The following is a 22,282-nucleotide window of genomic DNA, read 5'->3' as shown; positions in this document are numbered from 1 at the left end:
TTCTAATAATAGTAGTTCTAGTTAATACATTTAATTAGTAAGAATATTTTAGAAAAGATAATATTTATTTATTACAAATAACTGACTTAACTTATTTTTTTAATCTACTCAAATTAATCAACTAACTCTTATATTTAGGACCAAAGGTAGTAAAATGGGAGTGGGGTCTATTGACGTGGATGTCTGTATTTTTTACTTTTAGCCACGAGATATATGTGTCTATTTTAAAATTAAAATTTCAATCAAAAGTAAGATTGAACAAGTTAAATAAATTATTTAATTATAACTTATATGATCTATCTAAAATATTTGAGTGGATAATTAGATTATATATTTATAATCACATATTATGTATTAGTTTATGATTTAAGAAAATTAGTTTGAAAAAAAAATAAATATAAGTAAGTAATTTATTTAATCTTTTCAAATTAGTTAATTAGATCTTATATTAAAAATTTAAGATAATATAATTGATAGTTTACTTTAACAATAGTCAAGTTTAAATAACAAAACAACTCTTAAAAAGTAGAAAATTATTAGATATTGGTAAATTATTTAAATACTTGTATCAACCTCATATCTTTTTTTCCAACACAATATTATGGGACCGGAAAAATACAAAAGTAACACATTATTACAAAAGAGTAATGAGACCTTCTCTTTTCACAGTATTCTGTTTTGCTATTAAAATTTAAATCAATATTGGGTAATTTGGGTGAGTGAGTACAAAGAGATACAAATACTCTCTAGTTATAAACATAAGACAATTTCACAGTCCTAAAAAAAAAAAAAGTAAGACTGTATGCTTATCCAAAAGGTCCAAGGTATCAAATAGCATATGAATATACTTCTCCGGTCCTAAATATAAAACCCCTTTTATAGTGTAAATTACACTACAAAAAGAATACTAAATTTACACTACCAAATAGGTCTTATATTTAGGACTGGATGAGTAATTTGTAAAGGCTTAATTTTTTTCAGAGTTTAACATGCAAGTCACAAATAAAAAAATGAATCAAAGCCATTACAGTTATGTCATATATTGACTTTTGTCCTTCATCAATCCCCCTCTATAATGGCACGTCATCATCAGTGCCAGGAAAATATGAGCAAGGAACTAAAGGAAACTCCAATCAGAATGCATAATGGCATCCCCTAATGCACAAATTTTGACTAGTTATCTTAATTTCAAGGAGTACATGTAGAAATTTCTCCTTTCATATAGGAGAAAAGAAGCAAAAGACTGATGATATACTAAGTATGAACTAATGGAAAATGAAGAACATTTGAAAATTTTTATGGCAAACTACAATACCCTGATTAAAACTAAACATATAGCCCAGGGAATCAGAACTACAACCCAACCAACCAACCAACCAACCAAACACCTCTACAAGATCTTTACCACTGAACCCTTTTACCATTTATTAACAAGATCGATATAAACAACAGATATTCTCTATTATGTTACAACTTTCATCTGATATTAAGCCACACCCAAGTATAAATTGATAGTGCATATTTACTCCAACAAAAAGCACAAGAGGTAACTTATATTTGTTTCTAACACATATGGTGTCAAAAAAGACTACATCACAAAAGATTTTTGAGACGTTGATCCTCACCAATATCTACTGCGCAAAAGAAATTTGAATTCATACTGCACATCTGCACCCAAAAATCAAGTAGAAGCTTGGCATCCCCTCACTCCAGGCCCCAATTCAGACCAACCACGGTTTTGTATTCAGCGAACTGTCTAGCCATTGCAGCAAAAAAATTTCTTGTTTGCTCACCGACAGCTTAAGCTGGTAAAAGCTCATGATTACATTCCTTCACAAAACTATGCATTACCCATTTTCCATCAAGCCTTCTTTTTACATGCTTGCTTGCTTTACAATCAGTCTTAGAACAAGATCTTCGACCAGTTGAATTTTCAGCATCTTGCTTGTTCTGTCGGGCATGTGTCGATTGAATGATTTGCCATGCTCTCTCTCTCTGTTCCATACCTGGAACAAGCAAATTTTGCATTTATAGATTCTCGTGCTTAAGCAGGCCTCTTAAATAGTGATGAACCTGAAAAAGTCTAGGGTGCATGGAGCTTTTTGGATGCGCTTGCAAAAATGATGAAACTAAGCAACCAAAGGTGAGAGAGGAGAGGAATTACAGGAGTGAGATATGTCTAGTGCTCTGATCTGATGGAATTACTATAGGGAGAAGAGGAATTCTAGGCGTCAGTTTGGTGATAGATGCCAGTGTGTGTGAGCATGTTCCATCAAGCTCATGTAAAGCCATAAAAAAAAAAAAAAAAAGAAACCACCAGTTACAACAAAAGTAATAAATAAATAAGTAAAACATATGACCTTACAAACATCACTACAGCCAAACTTTTTCCCCTAAAAAAACACATTGGCCACCCTTTTCCATCATGAACACCAGTAACACAAAATATGGAGTAGAGTGACAAACCTTCTATCATTTCAAGAGACCTTGCTGAATAATTTGTCGACAAGATTCTTTGCCTCATCATTCTCACCTTTTTCCAAAAGAGGTATAATAAGTGTTTCAAAAGTTATAGCATCAGGTAAGCATCCATTCTCTTTCATTTTATAGAGCAAGGCCTTTGCCTCATCATATAAACCCTCTTTACAAAGTCCTTTGATCATAGCAGTATATGCTTGGACATTCAAAGGATAACCATTAACCAAGAGAAGCTGGAAAATCTGTTGCGCATCACTTAATCTGTTACCCTTACACAAACCATCAATAAGTATGGTATATGTGTAAGTATCAGGCTGAATTCCTTGGTTAACAATTTGCTTAAATAATGCAATTGCTTGGTCAAGATGTTGACTTTTGCACAATCCATCTAATAAAATACTGTAAAATATTATATTAGGAGTATGGCCACTAACATGCATCTCATAAATAATATCTTGCACTGCCTGACTTGAACAAACCATCGATAAGGGAACTATAGATGATAGTATTGGGAGTCAAGCTTTTATGACGCATTTCTTTAAAGAGATTCACCGCATCATCCACCATCTTGATTTTACAAAGTCCATTAATCATAATGCCATAACTAATAATACCAGGAGCCAAACCAGTATTGACCATCTTATTGAGTAATTCTCTTGACTCACCAACATTATTGATCAAAAAGTAACCATCCATTAAAGAATTGTAAGTAAAATGATCAGGCATTGTACCATACTTCATCATCATGGCAACAAAAGCTTGAGCTTTAGTCATACTTCCTTCCTTACAAAATGCATCGACCAATATGTTAAAAGTATACACATTAGGGTTGATGCCTTGATGTATCATTTCATTGAACAATTTTGTAGCTTCTGCCTTTTTACCCATGACACAAAAACCATATATCAAAGAGCTGTAGGTTACAACATTAGGAGATACTCCGTGATCAATAATTTCATGAAATAAATCACAAGCTTCAGTTATGAGTCCTTCCCTGCAAAAGCCATCAATAATCGTACTATACATAACTAAGTCAGGCTTAACTGGCCCTCTCGCCATTTTTATGAGTAATTTAATAGCAGCTCTTGTTTTTCCATTTTTACATAGTCCATTGATCAGTGTGCCATAGCTAATTGCATTTAACAGAAATCCTTTTGCTATCAGATCGTCATGAAAATCCAAGGCTTTTCCAACGTCATTATTGATGCAAAGGCCCTTCATTAGTGTGGTGAAAGAAATCGTATCTGGCCGATAGCCCATCTTAAGAATCTTGCCTAAGGCAGAGAAAGCAGAAGCCATTTGACCCAAATGGCAGTAACTATTAATCAAGATGCTCAGCGTTACCAGAGATGGCGTGAATCCCTTAGATTCCGCTTGTGCAAAAAGGGAGATACCTGTTCGATGATGTTTCAACTTTGCAAGAGCTCCTAAGATCTTAGTAATTTGTATTATCGAGGGTTGGGGGCGCACATGAAGCAAGAGATTAAAAGAAGAGACGGCCTCTTCAATATTCTGAGGATTTGTCGAATTGGAATGGAAACAGAAATGAAGAGTCGGGGCATGTGAGGGAGGAAAAAGGAAGGCAGACGTAGAAGCTGCAGAAAACAAAGGAAATCGGGAGAAGAAATACCGTGAAGGAGCGATGCAAAATGACATCTTCAGTTGCATTCAGAAATTCAGATCCTTCAACAAAGCCTTCCGCTAAGAATTGGGCGGTTTTATTATCACTTTTAAGAGAATCAAGTAAAACAGGGCATTTTATTATTTATATCCCATTCCAAACAAATTATTATTTATATCATTTTGATTTCATTCAAAAAGAAAAATGGGGTGGGGTCTATTGATATGGATGTCTCTATTTTTTACTTTTAGCCACGAGATATATGTGTCGATTTTAACATTAAATTTCAATCAAAAGTAATATTAAATAAGTTAAATAATTTATTTAATTATAACTTATATTATATGATCTATCTAAAATATTTGAGTGTATAATTAGATTATATATTTATAATCACATATAATATATATGGTTTAAGAAAATTAGTTCAGAAAAAAAATAAGTAAATAATTTATTTAATTTATTTAATCTTTTTAAATTAGTTAACTAGATCTTATATTAAGAATTCAAGATAATATAATTGATAGTTTACTTTAGCAATAGTCAAGTATAAATAACAAAACAGCTCTTAAAAAGAAGAAAATTATTAGATATTGGTAACTTATTTAAATACATGTATCAACCTCATATATGTTTTTTTCAACACAATATTATGGGACCGGAAAAATGCAAAAGTAACACATTATTACAAAATAGTAAATACATCTTCTTCTTCTTCTTTTTTCACATTATTCTGTTTTGCTATTAAATTTTAAATCAATATTGGGGAATTTGGGTGAGTGGGTACAAAGGGATACAAATAGGAAAAATGACTAGAAAATAACTGTTAAAATTTAAAATGACAAAATGGGCACGGAATAACTGAAATGATCACATGAGTACGAGGTATCAATATGAAATTTTGACAATTCGGTAGAAAGTCTAAAATGCCACTAACACATATTTAGAGCCAATTTTACTACTCCGGTAATGATAATAACAATATTTATAATATGAATTATAATTTTCGTAATGAGAATTACCATCTTGCTATTGTCATTTGCAACTCGTTTCTTTCAAACCCAAATAATATGTATTTGGAACCATTTTCACTATTCCAGTAATAATAATGACAACATTTATAATGTGAATTATAACTTTTTTAATGAAAGTTACCATCTCGCTATTACCATTTGCAACTGGTTTATTTCAAATTCAAGTAACATGTATTTGGAGTCAATTTCGCTATCCTAATAATGATAATGACAATATTTGTAATGTGAATTACAAGTTTCATAATGCAAGTTACTATTCGCTATTGTCATTTCCAACTCGTTTTTTTCAAACCCAAGTAACATGTATTTGGAGTCAATTTTATTATCCTAGTAATGATAATGACAATATTTGTAATGTGAATTATAACTTTCGTATTGAGAGTTACCACCTGTTCATGTCTTCAGAGAGGTTTAGGGATATTTTAGTCTTTCTAACGAATTGTCAAAATTTCAAATTAATACTCCTCCGGTCCTTATTATAAGACCCAATTTGACTTTTTATTTGGTCTTAATTATAAGACCCAATCCATTTTTTCTCTTATATTTATGCATTTTTTCCAAGATAATCCTTCTAATAATGATAGTTTTAGCCAATATACTTAATTAGCAAGGATATGTTAGGAATAACAACACTTATTTATTATAAATAACCAACTTAACTTACTTCCTTAATCTCCTCAAATAAGTCAATTGGGTCTTATAATTAGGACCGGAGGAGTACTTCGTGTCTATTTAATCATTTCAGTTATTTACGTGTCCATTTGGTCATTTCAAATTTTGACAGTCATTTTTTTGGTCATTTTCACATACAAATACTCTCTAGTCATAAACATAAGACAATTTCACAGTCATTAAAAAAAAAAAAGAAGACAATTTCTGAAAACAGTGTTTCCATCAAAATATAGGCAATCTTGCAACGTTAAATATTTTTCCCCCTAAAACCATCGTTTTCCTTGTTTAATGTAACCTACATAATAGTTTTGGAAACTCTACCATTATATAGTTAATAATGATAAAATTGGAAAGACGTAAAATTTTCAGAAAAAAATTAATAACAAAAATAATTTTAAAAAACAACATTTAGGATAAATTAAACAAAATTCTGTTAAACTTTGAATAACGCACAAATAAAATTATCAACCTTTACAACTAATAAATAAACCCCCTAATCATTAATTATATGCTCTCTTAAATTTTATTTTCCCATGTATATAACATCAAATTCTGAGTTATACGTGAATAATTTTCCAAAATTTTAGGTTCTCTGCGGACAATTTGCACACTAAACTAATAGCATAAAGATCACATGCATCGACATAATATATGAGAGGGTTTATGGCAAGTTTCATTGATTAGAAAATTTATCTATATATAATGTATCAGTATATAACATAAAATCTAGTAATTAATAATTTAACTTAAAATGCTTGAATTAGTTTAAGCTGCCTTTTAGACACGCACAAGTAAACGATGATTTTTAAAAAATGCCTAATATATATAATTAGGTTTAGGTGCAAATTTATCTGGCAAGCTTTTAATCTTGAGTACTTGACGCTTGAAAATTTTGTTATGTTCAATATTCTGAGTCCCAACACTGGATTTCAAACTTGAAGAATAATATTAAACTCAAAAAAAAAAAAATTTTGGGTGCCAAACGTTTTCGAGTAAAAATTTTTGAAATAAATTTGCACCTTAATCATATATAATTTAGTTAGGATTTTTTTGGAGTATCAATCCACCGATATACTGTACAGATATTTGATACTAACATGACCTAATTTATTGTTTCTTGTAAAACTTTATCCACAACTGCCAATACGTAATAACTTTTTGGTTCAACACCACATGTATCTTCTTTTATAAAGAAGGTTATGAATCCACGGGGCAGGGTTAAATTGTTAAAATTTAAATTATTCATGACAAGATGCTGGTGACAAAACTTTAAACAGTCTAACAAGTAATAATTTCAAAAATAAGACAAATGGCTTTAGAAAGGAGGGATCAGTTGCCAAATATGCTCAATAGAGGTACCACTTGACCCTGTGCTTCTAAAAATTGCAACTCATTCGTTTAATATTTATCAATTATCTATTGTGCTTCATAAAATTATCACCTGATTCTTATGCTTCAAAAATCGATTACAGTAATTTAGACACTTTTTTTTTTTTGGGCGAGGGGGTGGGGGAAAGGGAGGAAATAAGGTTGAATTTGGTAAGAAGTATTGAAAATAAAGGATAAGAATTGTGATTGGGGTTAAAAACATATGTTAAAAGAATACTTAGCATGAGTGATTTTTTATCACATGAGATTAGGCAATCCCATATAAATAGGATTGGAGAATACCATCTCCCCTCATGGTATTTCCCAATCCCACATATATGGGTTTATCTAATCCCAAATATCATATAATTACTCATACTAAACACCATTTAATGCAGTTTTGTACTTTCAATTTCAATTCCTATTTTTTATTTTTAATACTTCGCACCAAACAAGACCTAAAAGAAATGGGAGGAAGTATGTTGATTTTTGTCCTTCATTCGTTCCTTCTCTGCAGATGAGCAAGGAACTAAAGGAAACTCAAATCAGAAGGCATCATGGCATCTGCTAAAGCACAAATTTTGACTAGTTACCTTAATTGCAAGGAGTGAATGTAGGAATTCCTCATTTTATCCGGGGAAAAGAAGCTAAAGAAAGTGACGATAATAAAACATGAACTAATGGGAAATGAAGAGCATTCAAAAATTTTCATGACAAACTACAGCACTCTGATTACAACTGAACATGTAGTCCTAAAGAATCAGAACTACAATACAAGCAACCACCTCTACAAGATCTTTAACACCAAAACCTTCTGCAATTTATTAACAAGATCTATAATAAACAACAGATATTTTGCATCATGTCACGACTTTCATCTGATATTAAGGCAGACCCAAGCAGTAAAAATTGATAGTGCAGATTTACTCCAACAAAAAGTGCAAGAGGAAACCTATATTTGTTTCTAACATAGATGGTGTCAAAAGAAACTACATCACAGAAGTTCATATAGTCATGCCTACATTTAGCAGTAATCCATCGAAAGTTTTTCAGATGTTGATCCTCACCAATATCTACCGCATAAAAGAGGTTTGAATTCGTACTATGCATCTGCACCAAAAAGCTCAAGTAGAAACTTGTCATCCCCTGACTCAGAGCCCAAATTCCAGCTTTTGTCAAATGGCTCACTCTTGAGACCAACCACAGTTTTGTATTCAGCAAAGTGCCTACCCATTGCCGCATTCATTTTTCTTGTTTGCTCACTGACAGCTTGAGCTGGTAAAAGCTCAGGATCATGCTCCTTCACAAAACTATGTACCCCTCCGGTTTTTAATATAAGACCTATTTAACCAATTTGATTAGATTAAAGAAGTTAAGTAAGTTAGTTAATTATAAGAAATATGACATGTATTTTCTAAAACACTATAATCATCTTTTTTAATACCTCTTCTCACTCTTCTACTTGATTATGGTTGAGGGAGTATCCATAGGAGTAATTTAGAAAAAATTAATAAATATAAGAAATGTGTTTTATATTTAGGATCAAAAGTAACTAAACAATTGGGTCTTATATTAAGAACAGGAAGAGTATTACCCATTTTTCATCAAGCCATCTTTTTACATGCATGCTCGCTTTGCAATCAGTCTTTGAACAAGATCTTCCACCAGTTGAATTTTCAGCGACTTGCTTGTCCTGTTGGGCACATGGTCCATTGAATAATTTGTTATGCTCTCTTTCTGTTCCATACCACGAACAAGCAAATTTTGCACCTATAAGTTCTCGTGCTAAGGGTGTGTTTGGATGAAACCAAACCGTGGTTTGGAAAAGTGATTCTGGAGAATAGATTCTGAGAAGTGAGAGTGTTTGGATAGTTATTACCAGAAGCACTTTTTACATGTGGAAATTACCAAAAAGGGTATAAGTTAATATGATAATTATATAAGGAATAGATTTTATGATATATTTTGATTTGAAGAAATAAAATTGTTAATGCAAAAATTTTTACTAACATAATTAATAATATATAAGATAATATAATTAATACATAATTAATATTTGTACATATATTTATAAAACATAATATTAAATATGTTTATAGAAAAATGATTTTTTTAATAACAGAAAAATATTAATTTTCTATAAAGATTTTAAACGTGAAATCCCATAACATTTTTTCACATATTAATTATTATCATAACATACTACATGTATAATAACCTCTGATGTTTACTACAATTAATTAATTAATTGTCACCACACATATATATTCATAAAATATAAGAGTGAAAATATTTTTAGAGAAGATGAATTATTTTGTTGCAAACAGAAAGTCATGTATTTTTCATGAAGATTATAAACATAAAATGGGATGATATTGTTTGATAAAATAGAATAAACACGTCTTAAAACAATTTATTAATTATTAAAGTAAGCAATAATTAGCTTGAGAATATAAGGTATAATATTAATAAAAGAAATATAAATAAAGAAGTGTCATAATCATTAAGATGATGTATCGATACAAAGTATTTGTAATAGGTTTTGTTTTTAACTACATATTACAATCTATGATAAAAGGAAATAAATAAGACATGACTACTATCCTCGTATTGAATTAACAAGTTCGTCTATTATGCTGTCACGAACTTGAGCCATGTAAGATGAAGATTGAATTGATGAATGTATACGTGAAAATCCAACCCCATCATCATCATCTCCTACATAAGTACCTTCTTCTTCCAACTGAACGAATCCAGGATCAGTAATAGATGTCGTTCTAATAAAATTATGTATAGCAATCGTTGCACAAACGATTTTAACTTGTGTTTCATAATCATAGGATGGCATGCTTTGTAAGATTGCGAACTTTTTTTTCCAAACTCCAAAAGTTCTTTCAATTGTACTCCTTAAACTTGAATGAAATAATTAAAGATCTCATTGTCATTTTCAAACCCAGATGTCCTTCGAAAATCAGGCAGATGGTAACGCTCCCGTCTGTATGGACCGAGATATCCATTCAGTGTTGGGTATCCAGCATCCACCAAATAATATTTTCCTATATAAAAAATGAAATTATTGTAAATTGTGTTTCTATTGTTAAACTAAATATAACAAAAATTTAGGAAATAAAAAAATACCTTCAGGTGGATGGGGAAAGTTCATTGAAGGAGTTGTGAGGGCATGATCAAATATCCGAGCATCATGTGCGCTACCTTCCCATCCAGCCAAGACAAAAGTAAAACAATGTCTCAATCACAAACCGCCATGACATTTTGTGACACTGTTCCTTTCCTAGAGATAAATTTAGTTTGATCTGTTGCACTGACAACGCAGGAAATATGTGTGCCATCAATTGCTCCAATAGCATGTTTAAAAAAAGGCCAGTATTTACCAAACCGAATTTTTGTATGAACATGCCGGAATGTTGGATCTTTTGGTTTGATATTAGACATGGCAAGTCTACAGCATGCCATTAGGACATTATGAAAATGTCTGCTAATTGTCTCTCCTGAATGTTGAAATCTTTCTTGTTGCATTCTGCTACTAAGTGCATGGCCAACGGTATGTAAAAACATTGCAACTAATTCATGTAATCCTATATTTTTAGTTTCTTTTAGACCATATTGTTGCAATTGTTCCACCAGACTTAAGAACACATCCCGTTCCATCCTAAACATGTTATAGCAACGACTGGGATTGCCATGTAAAACATCCCTTACCCATAAACAACATGTATAAGCACTTGTATGCCGAGGCTCCTTACACAAGTTCAAAGTAGCGTATGCACCAACCAATACTGCAACTTTGTTAACCCTTTTTTTTCGTCCCTTAGCATGCTCTTCCACATGTTTAATTTCATCATCCATATTCGTTTTATCCTGTGCACATACACATAAAGTTTAGAATTCCTACGTAGAAATTACGAAACATTTATAAAAGTAACAGAGTTGTCTGATTCATATAACAATCCACTAATCACATAAAACGATACACATATGAAACTGTCTAATATAATAAACAAGTCATAAATCCCTAGTGTAAAACTCCAAAATAGGCAGAAGTTGTTCCTTCTGATCCTTCAGAGCTGCATACATTTCCCGTGCCTCTGGCCGTTCCATAAGGAGTTGTGTGCACCGTCTAAAGAAATCAGGATCACTGACAACTTCAGGAACTGTTTTGAGGTGAGACAGGACTCCCCTAATTGAAATCTCATAAGCACGCGCTTCTTCTGCCAACCTTCTAGCTTCTTCTTCCAACCTTCTAGCTTCTACTCGTGAAATGACCTCATTGCCACGCTCAGCCTCAGAAATATTTGTTTCAGCAATCTTACTAAGTGCATCCGCTATTTTCATAGAGGGAGATGTGCGTTTCTTCATGACTTCACTCTTCCTTCTGACCCCCAGTGAACTACTAGGTCGACTCCCACCTCTGCTCGTACCCCCACCACTGTTATCTTGCCTCAATTCAGTGTTACCCCCACTACCTCCACTATTGTCATTGAAGTTCACTGAGTTAAATTCTCCACTTATACCAGTTGGTGCACCTAAAATTTCATCACTATCTCCGGACCCTTCTTCCAAATCTTCATTCGGTGTTCCTTCACTTGGAAGTGTCATGGAAGAAGGTGCCCATGCTTGTGGACCAGTTGCAGCCACACTCCCAAATAGTTGAGTTAATTGATCCCTAAATTGAAGTCCTCTTTCTCTGAATTTTTCGTAGTTTGGAACTTCCTGCACATTAGACAGCAATAATATCATACAATATTCCAAAAACAGTAAATATATACAAAACATTAACAAGTAGAGAAAATGTAAGATCAAAAGGTTCAATAATTACCCTTATTTTTCCCTCCCACCAATAATCAGTTGCACTGACAATATTCCTTTTAGTATCCCATCCTAATCCCGTCTCATGAAGCAGCCTATCCCATGTCTGCCACTCCTTTCGTAGGGAATCATATTTATTCTTAAATTGAGCTTTTTCATACACTCTTCCAGTTTTGGCAGTAAATTTATCACCAAGAATATCCCAAGCTTTCTTTGTTAAGCTAGTACCTTTTCTTTCCCCTTATTGCACAAGTTCAATGCATAGGTCAATAAACACTTTCGTGGTTCGTAGGTCCCAAGAAGCTTTCACCGTATTCTTATCCATTATGCTATAGCACAATTACAGCTCTTCAGTCATCACAGGTTAATCAACTCAAAATCAATTGAAATAACAAGTGTCATTGTTACCCAAATTAACTATGAATACCATATTAACATTTTTCTTTCCTTCATTTTTATTTCAAACAAAAAGAAATTCATTCTATGTTTTTATAACATGTAATTAATTTTTTTAATCCAACATAAAATGAAACTATGTTCCCATTCCTTTAATGACAAGAAAAAAAATTAAATAAATTAATTTTGATTACCACAAATACAACATCCTATAATTTTGTTTAAAACAGGATTACAAAAAATAAAACATAAGGATTACAAATATATCTCTAGAAAAACTAGTCAAACTATATGAACCGAAAACTGATCCTCTGGCCCCGAAAGCAAAGACCATCCCTGAGAGTAGCACGATGTTTCGGTTTCAACAAAGGAAGCAAACCGAAATCAGATAAACCAAGCTACACAAATGAATCCATGAATGAAAATTAACCCACCATTGAAAGCAAAACGTTAGCCACAACTGTCAATGAAGAAAAATAAGCACCAACCAAACACCTCAAGCCAGCACTGAAAAAAAAAATTCACTACAGTCAGGCGACAAACCGTGATGCGACAAAAATTATAAATGTTGAACATTTTTGTTATCATGATTCAAACATTTAACACAAAGATTTGCATTTGGTATATTTGTGCATAATAAACATATCTCAGAACAAAAAAAAAATCAGACATTATAAACCAACCGAAAATACCATATATCAGGCTCAAACCAACCGAATAATTTCTGTCCTATGCCACGCATAAACCAACCTAATATTAATAAGCAAGATTACTAAACAACATCAATATTCAAATCAGAATTTTTCCGAACGGATAATTAACGGGTCAAACTCTCATGGCAAGTTTCCAGCAAGCATCAACGACAAATGGCTATATCATTTCACGATTAAACAACATCAATATTCAAATCAGAATTTTTTTGAACGGATAATTAACGGGTCAAACTCTCATGGCAAGTTTCTAGCAAGCATCAACAACAAACGGCCGATTAAACAACATCAATATTCAAATCAGAATTTTTCCGAACGGATAATTAACGGGTCAAACTCTCATGGCAAGTTTCCAGCAAGCATCAACGACAAACGGCTATATCATTTCACGATTCCTTACCCAAAAAACAATCCAACACATCAATTATCTGAAAATATAATAAACCATCCAACATCAATTATCTGAAAATTTAATTGGAAGGTATAAAACAATCCAATCAATCGAACCAGACGAAGCTGAGCGAAAGGGACTATCGAAAGGCAGAGCTGGAGCATGAGAGAAAGAGCTAACAGAGATTGATGGAGTTTGTGGGTGAGGCGCCGAACAAGTGAGGGACAAAGGGAACTAGAAGACCTTGTTATGTTTCGGTTTCATTGAAGGCAGAAGAAGACCCAGAACCAGAACAAGGTCCAGCTCGCAACACGCCGAATATTACAGAGGAAGAAACAGAGGCTATGGAGAAGAAGAAAACACCGGATCTGAGCCACCTTACCTGAGCGACGGATCTGAGCCAGGGAACACCGACCACAGCCAAATGCTTCACACCGAACCTAAGCGCTAGAAATAGCTGCAATCTTCTTCAACCATGGAGCTGCGATTTCTCTCACCGGCGGCGACTTCTTCAAACTGTGGCTAGACGGCGACTTCTTCACCGGCGGCGACTCGTTCTGTGAAGGAGGAGAGGAAGACCGTGGACTCGACTGGTGTTCTGTGAAGGATGGTGTTGTGTGGGGTGCGGGGACCGATGGGAGAAGGCGTGAACGAGAGGAGTGAATTATTGAACACATTTCAGAGCAATAATTGGAGCCTTTGTCATTTGTGGAGGGGCCCACCGTTCCTTTCAGCAAATGGATCCGAAAAGCAGATGAGATATGCTGTTGCCCAAACCATGGTTTCACCGGTTGAAACCATGGTTTTACCAGAACCTTGGTTTGTTTAATTTGCATGACCGTTTGGGTGGCATTTTGGCCAAACCTTGGTTTGGGCTTCCAAACCAAGGTTTGCAATGCAATCCAAACGGTCCCTAAATATTAAACCTAAAAGAGTGTATATATGTGCAATCTGATGATCTGGTCTTTTAAAAGCAGAGCAATCAACCTGGGGGGAAAAAATAATTCTAGGGTGCATAGAACTTTGGATGTGCTTGCAATACTAGAGTGGGGCACCTTCTGCTCTGATATGATGTCAGGGGGAAAAAAGGAAATCACTAGTTACAACAAGAGTGAAACAATAAATATATATGAAATATATGACTAAAAAAATATTAACTTTAAAAATGCGTTTTTAGTTCTTTATTTCCAAAATCATTAGTGTTAAATGATTTTTTTTTATAATAATCATAAATGTCTTGAAAATTAAACCTAACATGTTAATATTTGAGAAGATTTTATTATCATTCAAAATTTCAACATTATCTTTTTTATAATTTTAGAGTAGAAGGACTAAAAATATATTTTTTAAAGTTATAAAATAAAAACAAAATCTTATATAAAATTAAATCACCGACTAGATGCCAATATGGATTAGGCCTAACGAGTTAGAAGGCATTAGCCTTGTGCCTTTGGGGGAAAAAATAGATGCGTGTTATGAAAAATAAGAAAGGTACAAAAATTGAGATGAGGGAGATGGAGAAAATAAGAGGAAATTGGAGGAGAAATTAAGGAGGAGTTCTCATTCACTTCATTGTCTCAAATGTATGTACATCATCTCCTATTTATAGGACCCCAATATTGAAGACTATCCTAAAGAGTTACAAGTACATAAAGAAAGGAATTAAGCAACATAATTGTACAATTGGAAGTTATAGGAAATCAATACTTGAAACCCTTCAATTTGGGAGTTATAAGGTATAATGCCATTAACCATGAGAAGGAATCCCAAGGAGCTAAGGAGTTATAAACATCCACACAACATAATATTTACAACACTCTCCCTTGGATGTTCATAAACCAAATATTATGCCTCATTAAAACCTTACTAGGAAAAACCCAGTGGGACAAAAACCTAGTGAAGGAAAAAGAGTACACAATATATATTAAGGCTGCCTCATTAAAAACCTCAACCAGGAAAACCCTATGGGACAAAACCATGGTTAAGAAAAAGAGCACAGCATGATCTTTGCTCCCCCTGTCAATAGCATAACTCTTTATCATTTTATTATAATAGAGTATACTAATTTCTCAAGTCATCCAATGCTTTTTCAAGCATATCTTCTTTTTAGTCGAACTATGCATAGTACATCATCATCAGCTTATATTAAAATGTATTCCTCTAACATATCTTCTGGATATGTGGGATTATCAATATATTCTTCACTTGCACTAAGAAAACTGCAAAGAAAGGTTATTCTAAAAAAAACACCATAATACATCTTACATCGGCATGATTAATTTAATTTGAACAAAATGATATCATATAATAGTTTTATAGAACTATATATCCAATCTTAATTTCGTTATTTACATGCATACCTGCAGAAACTTATCTTTACTAATAATATTGACAATATATGTAAATATTATTATAGAATAAATATATGGGACTTCTAATCTATTTAGTTGAATTTGCAAACAGAATTATCATAACAAAATCAATCATTTTGCAATCATTGATGCATTCAATAACTTGATCTACGGGTTAAGTAAGATACGAAATTATTTATTTTCTAATACATTTTTCTAAGCCAGATATGTATACTCAGATTATCTTATTCAACATAATATTTTAAGCATTGGATGATTTTCTTCTATATAAATGCTTCTGGCATTTTCAATCCCCCAAGAATTCTCATGTAAACTTCATTATTTAGTGAGCCACATGTATAAGCTATAACGATATCTAACAGACGCATATTTCATTTTTCATATACTGCCAAACTAGTAATATATGCAAAAATTATTGCATCCACCACAAAATATTATGCCTAATCATAATCACTGGACTTTTGTGAAATTCTTTATTTTCACAAAAATATTCATATGTCACATAATAACTTTGTATTTGATGTGGTTGGACTGCAGGTCCATAATTTCACATATTAAAATAATAATTATATTTCCATTGCATCTTTTCTTTTTCCTTTTGCTTTTGGCCAAATTTCTATTTTCATATAAGATCCTCTTTAAAATCACGCGATGTTATTATCAAAAACGTTGTCGACAACTTTATCTTTTTGGTTCCATTTTTCCTCTTGTGACATAACTTATTGAGATCTCTTCATTACTTTTCAGGTACCTGAACCTCTTCTGGGTTTTTTTTTTCAACTAGTTATGTCTCAGCACTCTTCTAGAGCACATGCCTCCTTAATATAACTTTTAAATTTCATGCTCCTTTTTGTTCAATATAATTATGTTGGAACCAACTAATCTCTCATGCTTCAGGCATGTCTCACTTTTATTTATACTAATTGGAGCATTTTCAGCTGGAATATGAGATTTAGTAATACTCACTTAGGTCAGTAATAGCATCTAGTACATATTTTGTAATATCTCATAGATGCTGTCTTTGATGAACTTCTAGTTCATACTATCATATATCTGAGGATCTGTACTTGATAATAATAATGCATTCTATTATCTTTTCCAGCTATTCAATTTCTCCCCCTCATGTTGGGAAAATTTTGTCGAATGACAATCAATTAATCATGCAGTATGAGTTTCCTCAATTCATTTGTTTCTTTTAGAAAAATCCCTTTTGTTTCTTTTAGATACAAACAAGAAGAAGGAGGTTCTTACCCAATATTCATTCCAATTTTTTTATATCCATCTATATGTATATTGTGGTGAATCAATAGATATAAGCATTGCACATTCAAACTTTATTAAGATAGAAAGTATTTGGCTCCTGTCCAAAAGCCAATTTCATTGGGAGAATTTTACTGGCTTGATTTGTATAAATGTTGCAACATATCAAACTAAACAAGCCAACCCTGACATGAAGATCTTGTTCCCAAAAGTATTGATCTAGCCATTCATGGAGGCTAATAATTCTGCCAGATCGTTCTGTTAAGTAAACTTTTCAATTATTTTTCTAACAAATGCATGTTGATCACTGAAATTTTGGGACATAAATTCACAATCTTTTTCAATAGAAATTTTCTGGATCTCATAGTCTGGAACTTGTGCACTCAACATAATGATTACTCAAATAATTTTGCAAACTTCAGGTTGCAAATTAATAATAATACATGTAACCATCTTATATATACATCTATCAAATTTATTAAATAATTGTATGGTTTACATGCTATTGGTATGGGCCCATATATCTGAATTTGATATATTTCCAGAAATGTAGAGATCCATTTTACATCATAACTAGTGATATCAATGCAATCAATTTTTCATTGAGAATAAGCAGCATATGAATTCTTGAATCATATAATAAGTTGGCTATTCATGAAGAATCTTCTGGTTTTTCAATCAATATCGATACATAATCATCAATAATTTGTTACATCATATATATTATTTATGATAATTAGACAAGCCACCCCAACTATACATTCATTGAGTAAGTAAACTTCTGGTTTACTGTAACAAGTTTCAAGTAAAACTCTATCTAACGTCAACTCACACTTGTATTTCAACAGTCTCCCCCTCAAGTGTGAGTCATAAAAACATGTTTTCCTTATTCATGTATTTCAAAAACAGTGACTAGCATATAATAGGCTAATAATCTCTATCACTTGGAAGTCCAAGTACTTCCTAATTCATATATAATTATGGATTTTAATTTGATTAGGCTATTACTTTTCCAACTCTTTTGAAACCAAAGTTCTAATGTAAATCAATGGATCATATTTTTCTTACCATTAATTCTTTATTTGCCCATAAAGAAAAATATGTATTAGTTCTTCAGGAACTATATTAATATTTTTACACATAATTCTTCAGGAACTAAGTAATTTGAGAAGAATAAGAAGACAAATTCATCTTAATAATATCGTAATACATAATAATAAATAGTTATAATTATCATAAGTTTAACTTGTAATATATATAGAATTTACACATACTGCAAAGATGATTTTGTCCAACCAATCGAAATTAATATCAACTATTTATAATAAATTTTCTCATAAAGTTAAATAAATTTCTATTTTCTCAATTCAAATGTGACATAAATATATGATTTTTTTTTCTCTCAAATATGACAGCAAAAACTAATTTAATTGTAGATATACTTTTTTCTTTTATACTTTTTCAAAATGTATGAACTTAAAGAATTAAATAATGTCTGAATTAATCCAATAATCATAATTTTTAAACTATAATTATCATTTGCACAAGCTTAATTTATTCTCATAAACAAAATCATATAATTAAAAAGAATACAAATATAGAATATCTTTTAAAATAAATGTTCTGAGAATAAAGTGTAAAATTGAACTTATTGTCAAAACTTCTTCACATTAATATATATTATTTATTTAATTTGTAATACTCAAAATATATCTTTTGAAAAATTACTTACACATTGTATAAATACTTAACTTTTCTTTCTCAATTAATTTCTTGTTTAGTTAAATTCAAAACAATTTCAAATGCTCATAATAAAATTTACTGTCAATGAATCACAATAAATTATTCAAACTAAGATCATACAAATAGCATATAAATAAACAAAATATGAACAATATATCATCTCTTTAATTTGCGCACAAATAGCACAATAAAATACCAATATCATGATATGACCTTTTTTTTTTGGCTATTCTATTGATATGAAAATAAATTATATTCACAATTCATATTCATAAATATGCAAGTAAATTGACACAATAAATTAACATTTCAAAGTGACCAATAACTACTTGTAATGTTTATCAATATCTTAATATCAAATACTTGTAATAATATACTTCTACCAATCAATCACAAAAAATTTAAAATAATATTATATAACCTTCTGGATATAGCCTTTTGGGCTAATGATATATTTTTCAACTTTGACTAATTTGAACATATTTCTCTATAAGATATTACCTTGGGCATTATAACTACATTTTCATACTTTTCATAATATCTCTTGATTTTTTGATTTCATAACCAATTTTAACATTTACTTTCAATAGATTGGTACATATATTTGTCTATATGACTTCTAGTCATATTATGATATTTACTCATAATTGTTTTTTTTTACTATAGAGGTATCAATATCTCCTCAATTATGGTTTAATAGCTAAAACCAAATATTATTGCCCTTTAATTATTAATTCCAACGGTATAATGTGAGCATGCTCTTTATCACTCTTATATACATGTTCCTTACTTTATATTATGTTGCAGTATTATATATATATATATATATATGATATTATGAGGAATGTGCCACTCTTAATATGAGGGATGTGCCAAATACACATATATCACAATGTGCCACTCTTATTATCTACCACTTGTGATTGATATATATCATACTATGAGAAATAATATTACATATAATATCAAATACACATATTTCGTATCTTAACCATGAGTTTTCAAATAAAACTCTTTTTATGCCATTTGATGTTTGAACTATTAGCCTTTAGGGCTTTGATACTTGTCACAATGTAGCCTTCAAGGCTTCGATACTTGTCACCATGTAGCCTTCAAGGCTTCAATATTTGTCACTATCAAATCATCAAAGTGCCATAGATTTTTCTTGTCATTCCATTTAAAGGCATCCATAGTGTTCTTTCACAAAAGAACAATTACAAAAGTGATATGACTTCTGGTTATCTAATCACATATGGCTTCTAGCCATTCAATAAAATGAAATTAAATAATATTGTAATGAAATAAATTAAATAAATTAAAATTCATAATCAAATATAAATAACATTATATAATCATATATATATATATATATAATACTGCAATAGATATAAAATGACATAATATAAACCAAACAGATATATGTAAACAAACAATAGAACAAGAAGTATGGAAAAATAAATAAAATAAATAACACAATATCACAATGGGGAGATAATAAAATTAAAATGTATAAAAAGAATAAATTAATAAATAATACTCCTCCGGTCCTTAATATAGGACCCAATTGTTGAGTTGGTTTTGGTCCTAAATATAAGACCCATTTATCATATTTATCAATTTTCTCTAAATTACCCCTATAGATATTCTCTAAACCATACTCAAGTAGAAGAGGGAGAAAGGTATTAAGAAAGATGATCATGGTGTTTTAGGAAAAACATGTCACATTTCTTATAATTAACTAACTTACCTAACTTCCTTAATCTAATCAAATTAGTCAAATGGGTCTTATATTAAGGACCGGAGGAGTATAAAAGAACAACATAATATATAGCAAATATATAGAAAATTAAAATTAGACGTGATAATAAGATAAAAAGAATAATTAGGTAAGGAGAAGTAAGTAGAAAGTATTATCATATACTATAAGAATATATTAATTTACAAATGGCTCATACCTCAAATCTTCAGAGCAAACTCGTGCTGATAACGTGTTATGAAAAATAAGAAAGGTACAAAAATTGAGATGAGGGAGATGGAGAAAATAAGAGGAAATTGGAGGAGAAATTAAGGGGGAGTTCTCATTCACTTCATTGTCTCAAATGTGTGTACATCATCTCCTATTTATAGGACCCCAATATTGAAGACTATCCTAAAGAGTTACAAGTACATAAAGAAAGGAATTAAGCAACATAATTGTACAATTGGAAGTTATAGGAAATCAATACTTGAAACCCTTCAATTTGGGAGTTATAAGGTATAATGCCATTAACCATGAGAAGGAATCCCAAGGGGCTAAGGAGTTATAAACATCCACACAACATAATATTTACAACAATGCGGATGTTCTTCTTATGTGGCTGGTACCAAATTTTTTTTTAAAAAAAAGAAGCTGTTATCCATGGTAAAAAGCTAATAATTTTTTAAATTTAAAATGAAAAAGAAAATTTAACAGTGGGCGTGTGGCACCTATAGTTTGAGTAGTGTCTCCCAATTTCATCTTTTTGCAATATTAAATGGCCAGAGAAAAGCAGCTAGTATGCCTCTCAAAACTAATTAGTAAAATAGACTATCAAAAAGATTTAAAAAATAATCTTGTATTGCCACATCGGATCGTCACTTTTCAGAATAACTTATTAAAATATTTAATATTCCACCTATAGACTTGAAATATTAATATGACCAAATTTTATTATTTGGTGCACAACTTCATTGGTACGTAAAACATTTTATTGTTTGTCGCATCAAACTCATGTCACGCCAAAAAAAACTACAGTTACAATAAAAGTAAAAAATAAATATATATGAAACATACGACTTGAAAAAACAACATTAAATTTCAACCAGCGAGTACAGTTAAACTTTTTTTGCCTTAAAAAAAGCAAGTCTCAAATTTTTCCATCATGAACACAAATAACACAACTTGGAGTAGAGTGACTAAGGACCTGTTTGTTTTTGTTCTTTGTTTTTTTATTCTCAAAATAATTTTATAAAATTTTTTTTAAGAACAAGTTTTGGAAACAAAACAAAAACAGTTGTTTAGAAAATAATTTTTTAAAAATCACATTTAAAAAAATAAAAAAAAATACATTTTGACAGGTAGTAGTTATCACTGGTAGTAATAAGTAGTAGGTAGTAGAGGAAAAGAAAAGAAGATTTCTCCAATTTTTTAAAACAAAAAAATAAAAAAACATGTACAAGTTGTTTTGGTTTTTCAGTTTTTAAAAACATATTATTATTTTTTGGTTATTTAAAACACTCAATTAAGAACAAATTGCCAAACCAATTTTTATATTTTTCTGTTTTTAAAAACAAAAAATCGTTTTCAAAATAAGAAACCAAACTGACCCTAACCTTTTTGTATCATTTCAAGAGACACATTGATGAATAACTCGTCAACAAGATTCCTTGAC

At 31.1% G+C, this 22,282-nt stretch overlaps 1 protein-coding gene across 1 annotated transcript; it reads right to left on the bottom strand.

Moving 5' to 3' along the window:
- Nucleotides 1–1,465: 1,465 nt before the first annotated feature.
- LOC114736077 (pentatricopeptide repeat-containing protein At1g12300, mitochondrial-like) lies at nucleotides 1,466–4,182 on the bottom strand. Its single transcript, XM_028923857.1, has 3 exons — nucleotides 3,255–4,182; nucleotides 2,165–2,932; nucleotides 1,466–2,006 (listed from the first exon to the last, which is right to left on the bottom strand). The coding sequence occupies exons 1-2, from the start codon at nucleotides 4,144–4,146 to the stop codon at nucleotides 2,478–2,480; spliced, it is 1,347 nt and encodes a 448-aa protein (XP_028779690.1). The 5' UTR covers nucleotides 4,147–4,182; the 3' UTR covers nucleotides 1,466–2,006; nucleotides 2,165–2,477.
- Nucleotides 4,183–22,282: the final 18,100 nt, after the last annotated feature.

This window comes from Neltuma alba, unplaced genomic scaffold, assembly GCF_004799145.2.
Source record: "Neltuma alba isolate B1F8T4 unplaced genomic scaffold, ASM479914v2 tig00013297_pilon, whole genome shotgun sequence".
In the NCBI taxonomy this organism is placed as follows: domain Eukaryota; kingdom Viridiplantae; phylum Streptophyta; class Magnoliopsida; order Fabales; family Fabaceae; genus Neltuma; species Neltuma alba.
The sequence above is the reverse complement of the archived record's forward strand: the minus strand, read 5'-3'. Positions and strand labels throughout refer to the sequence as shown.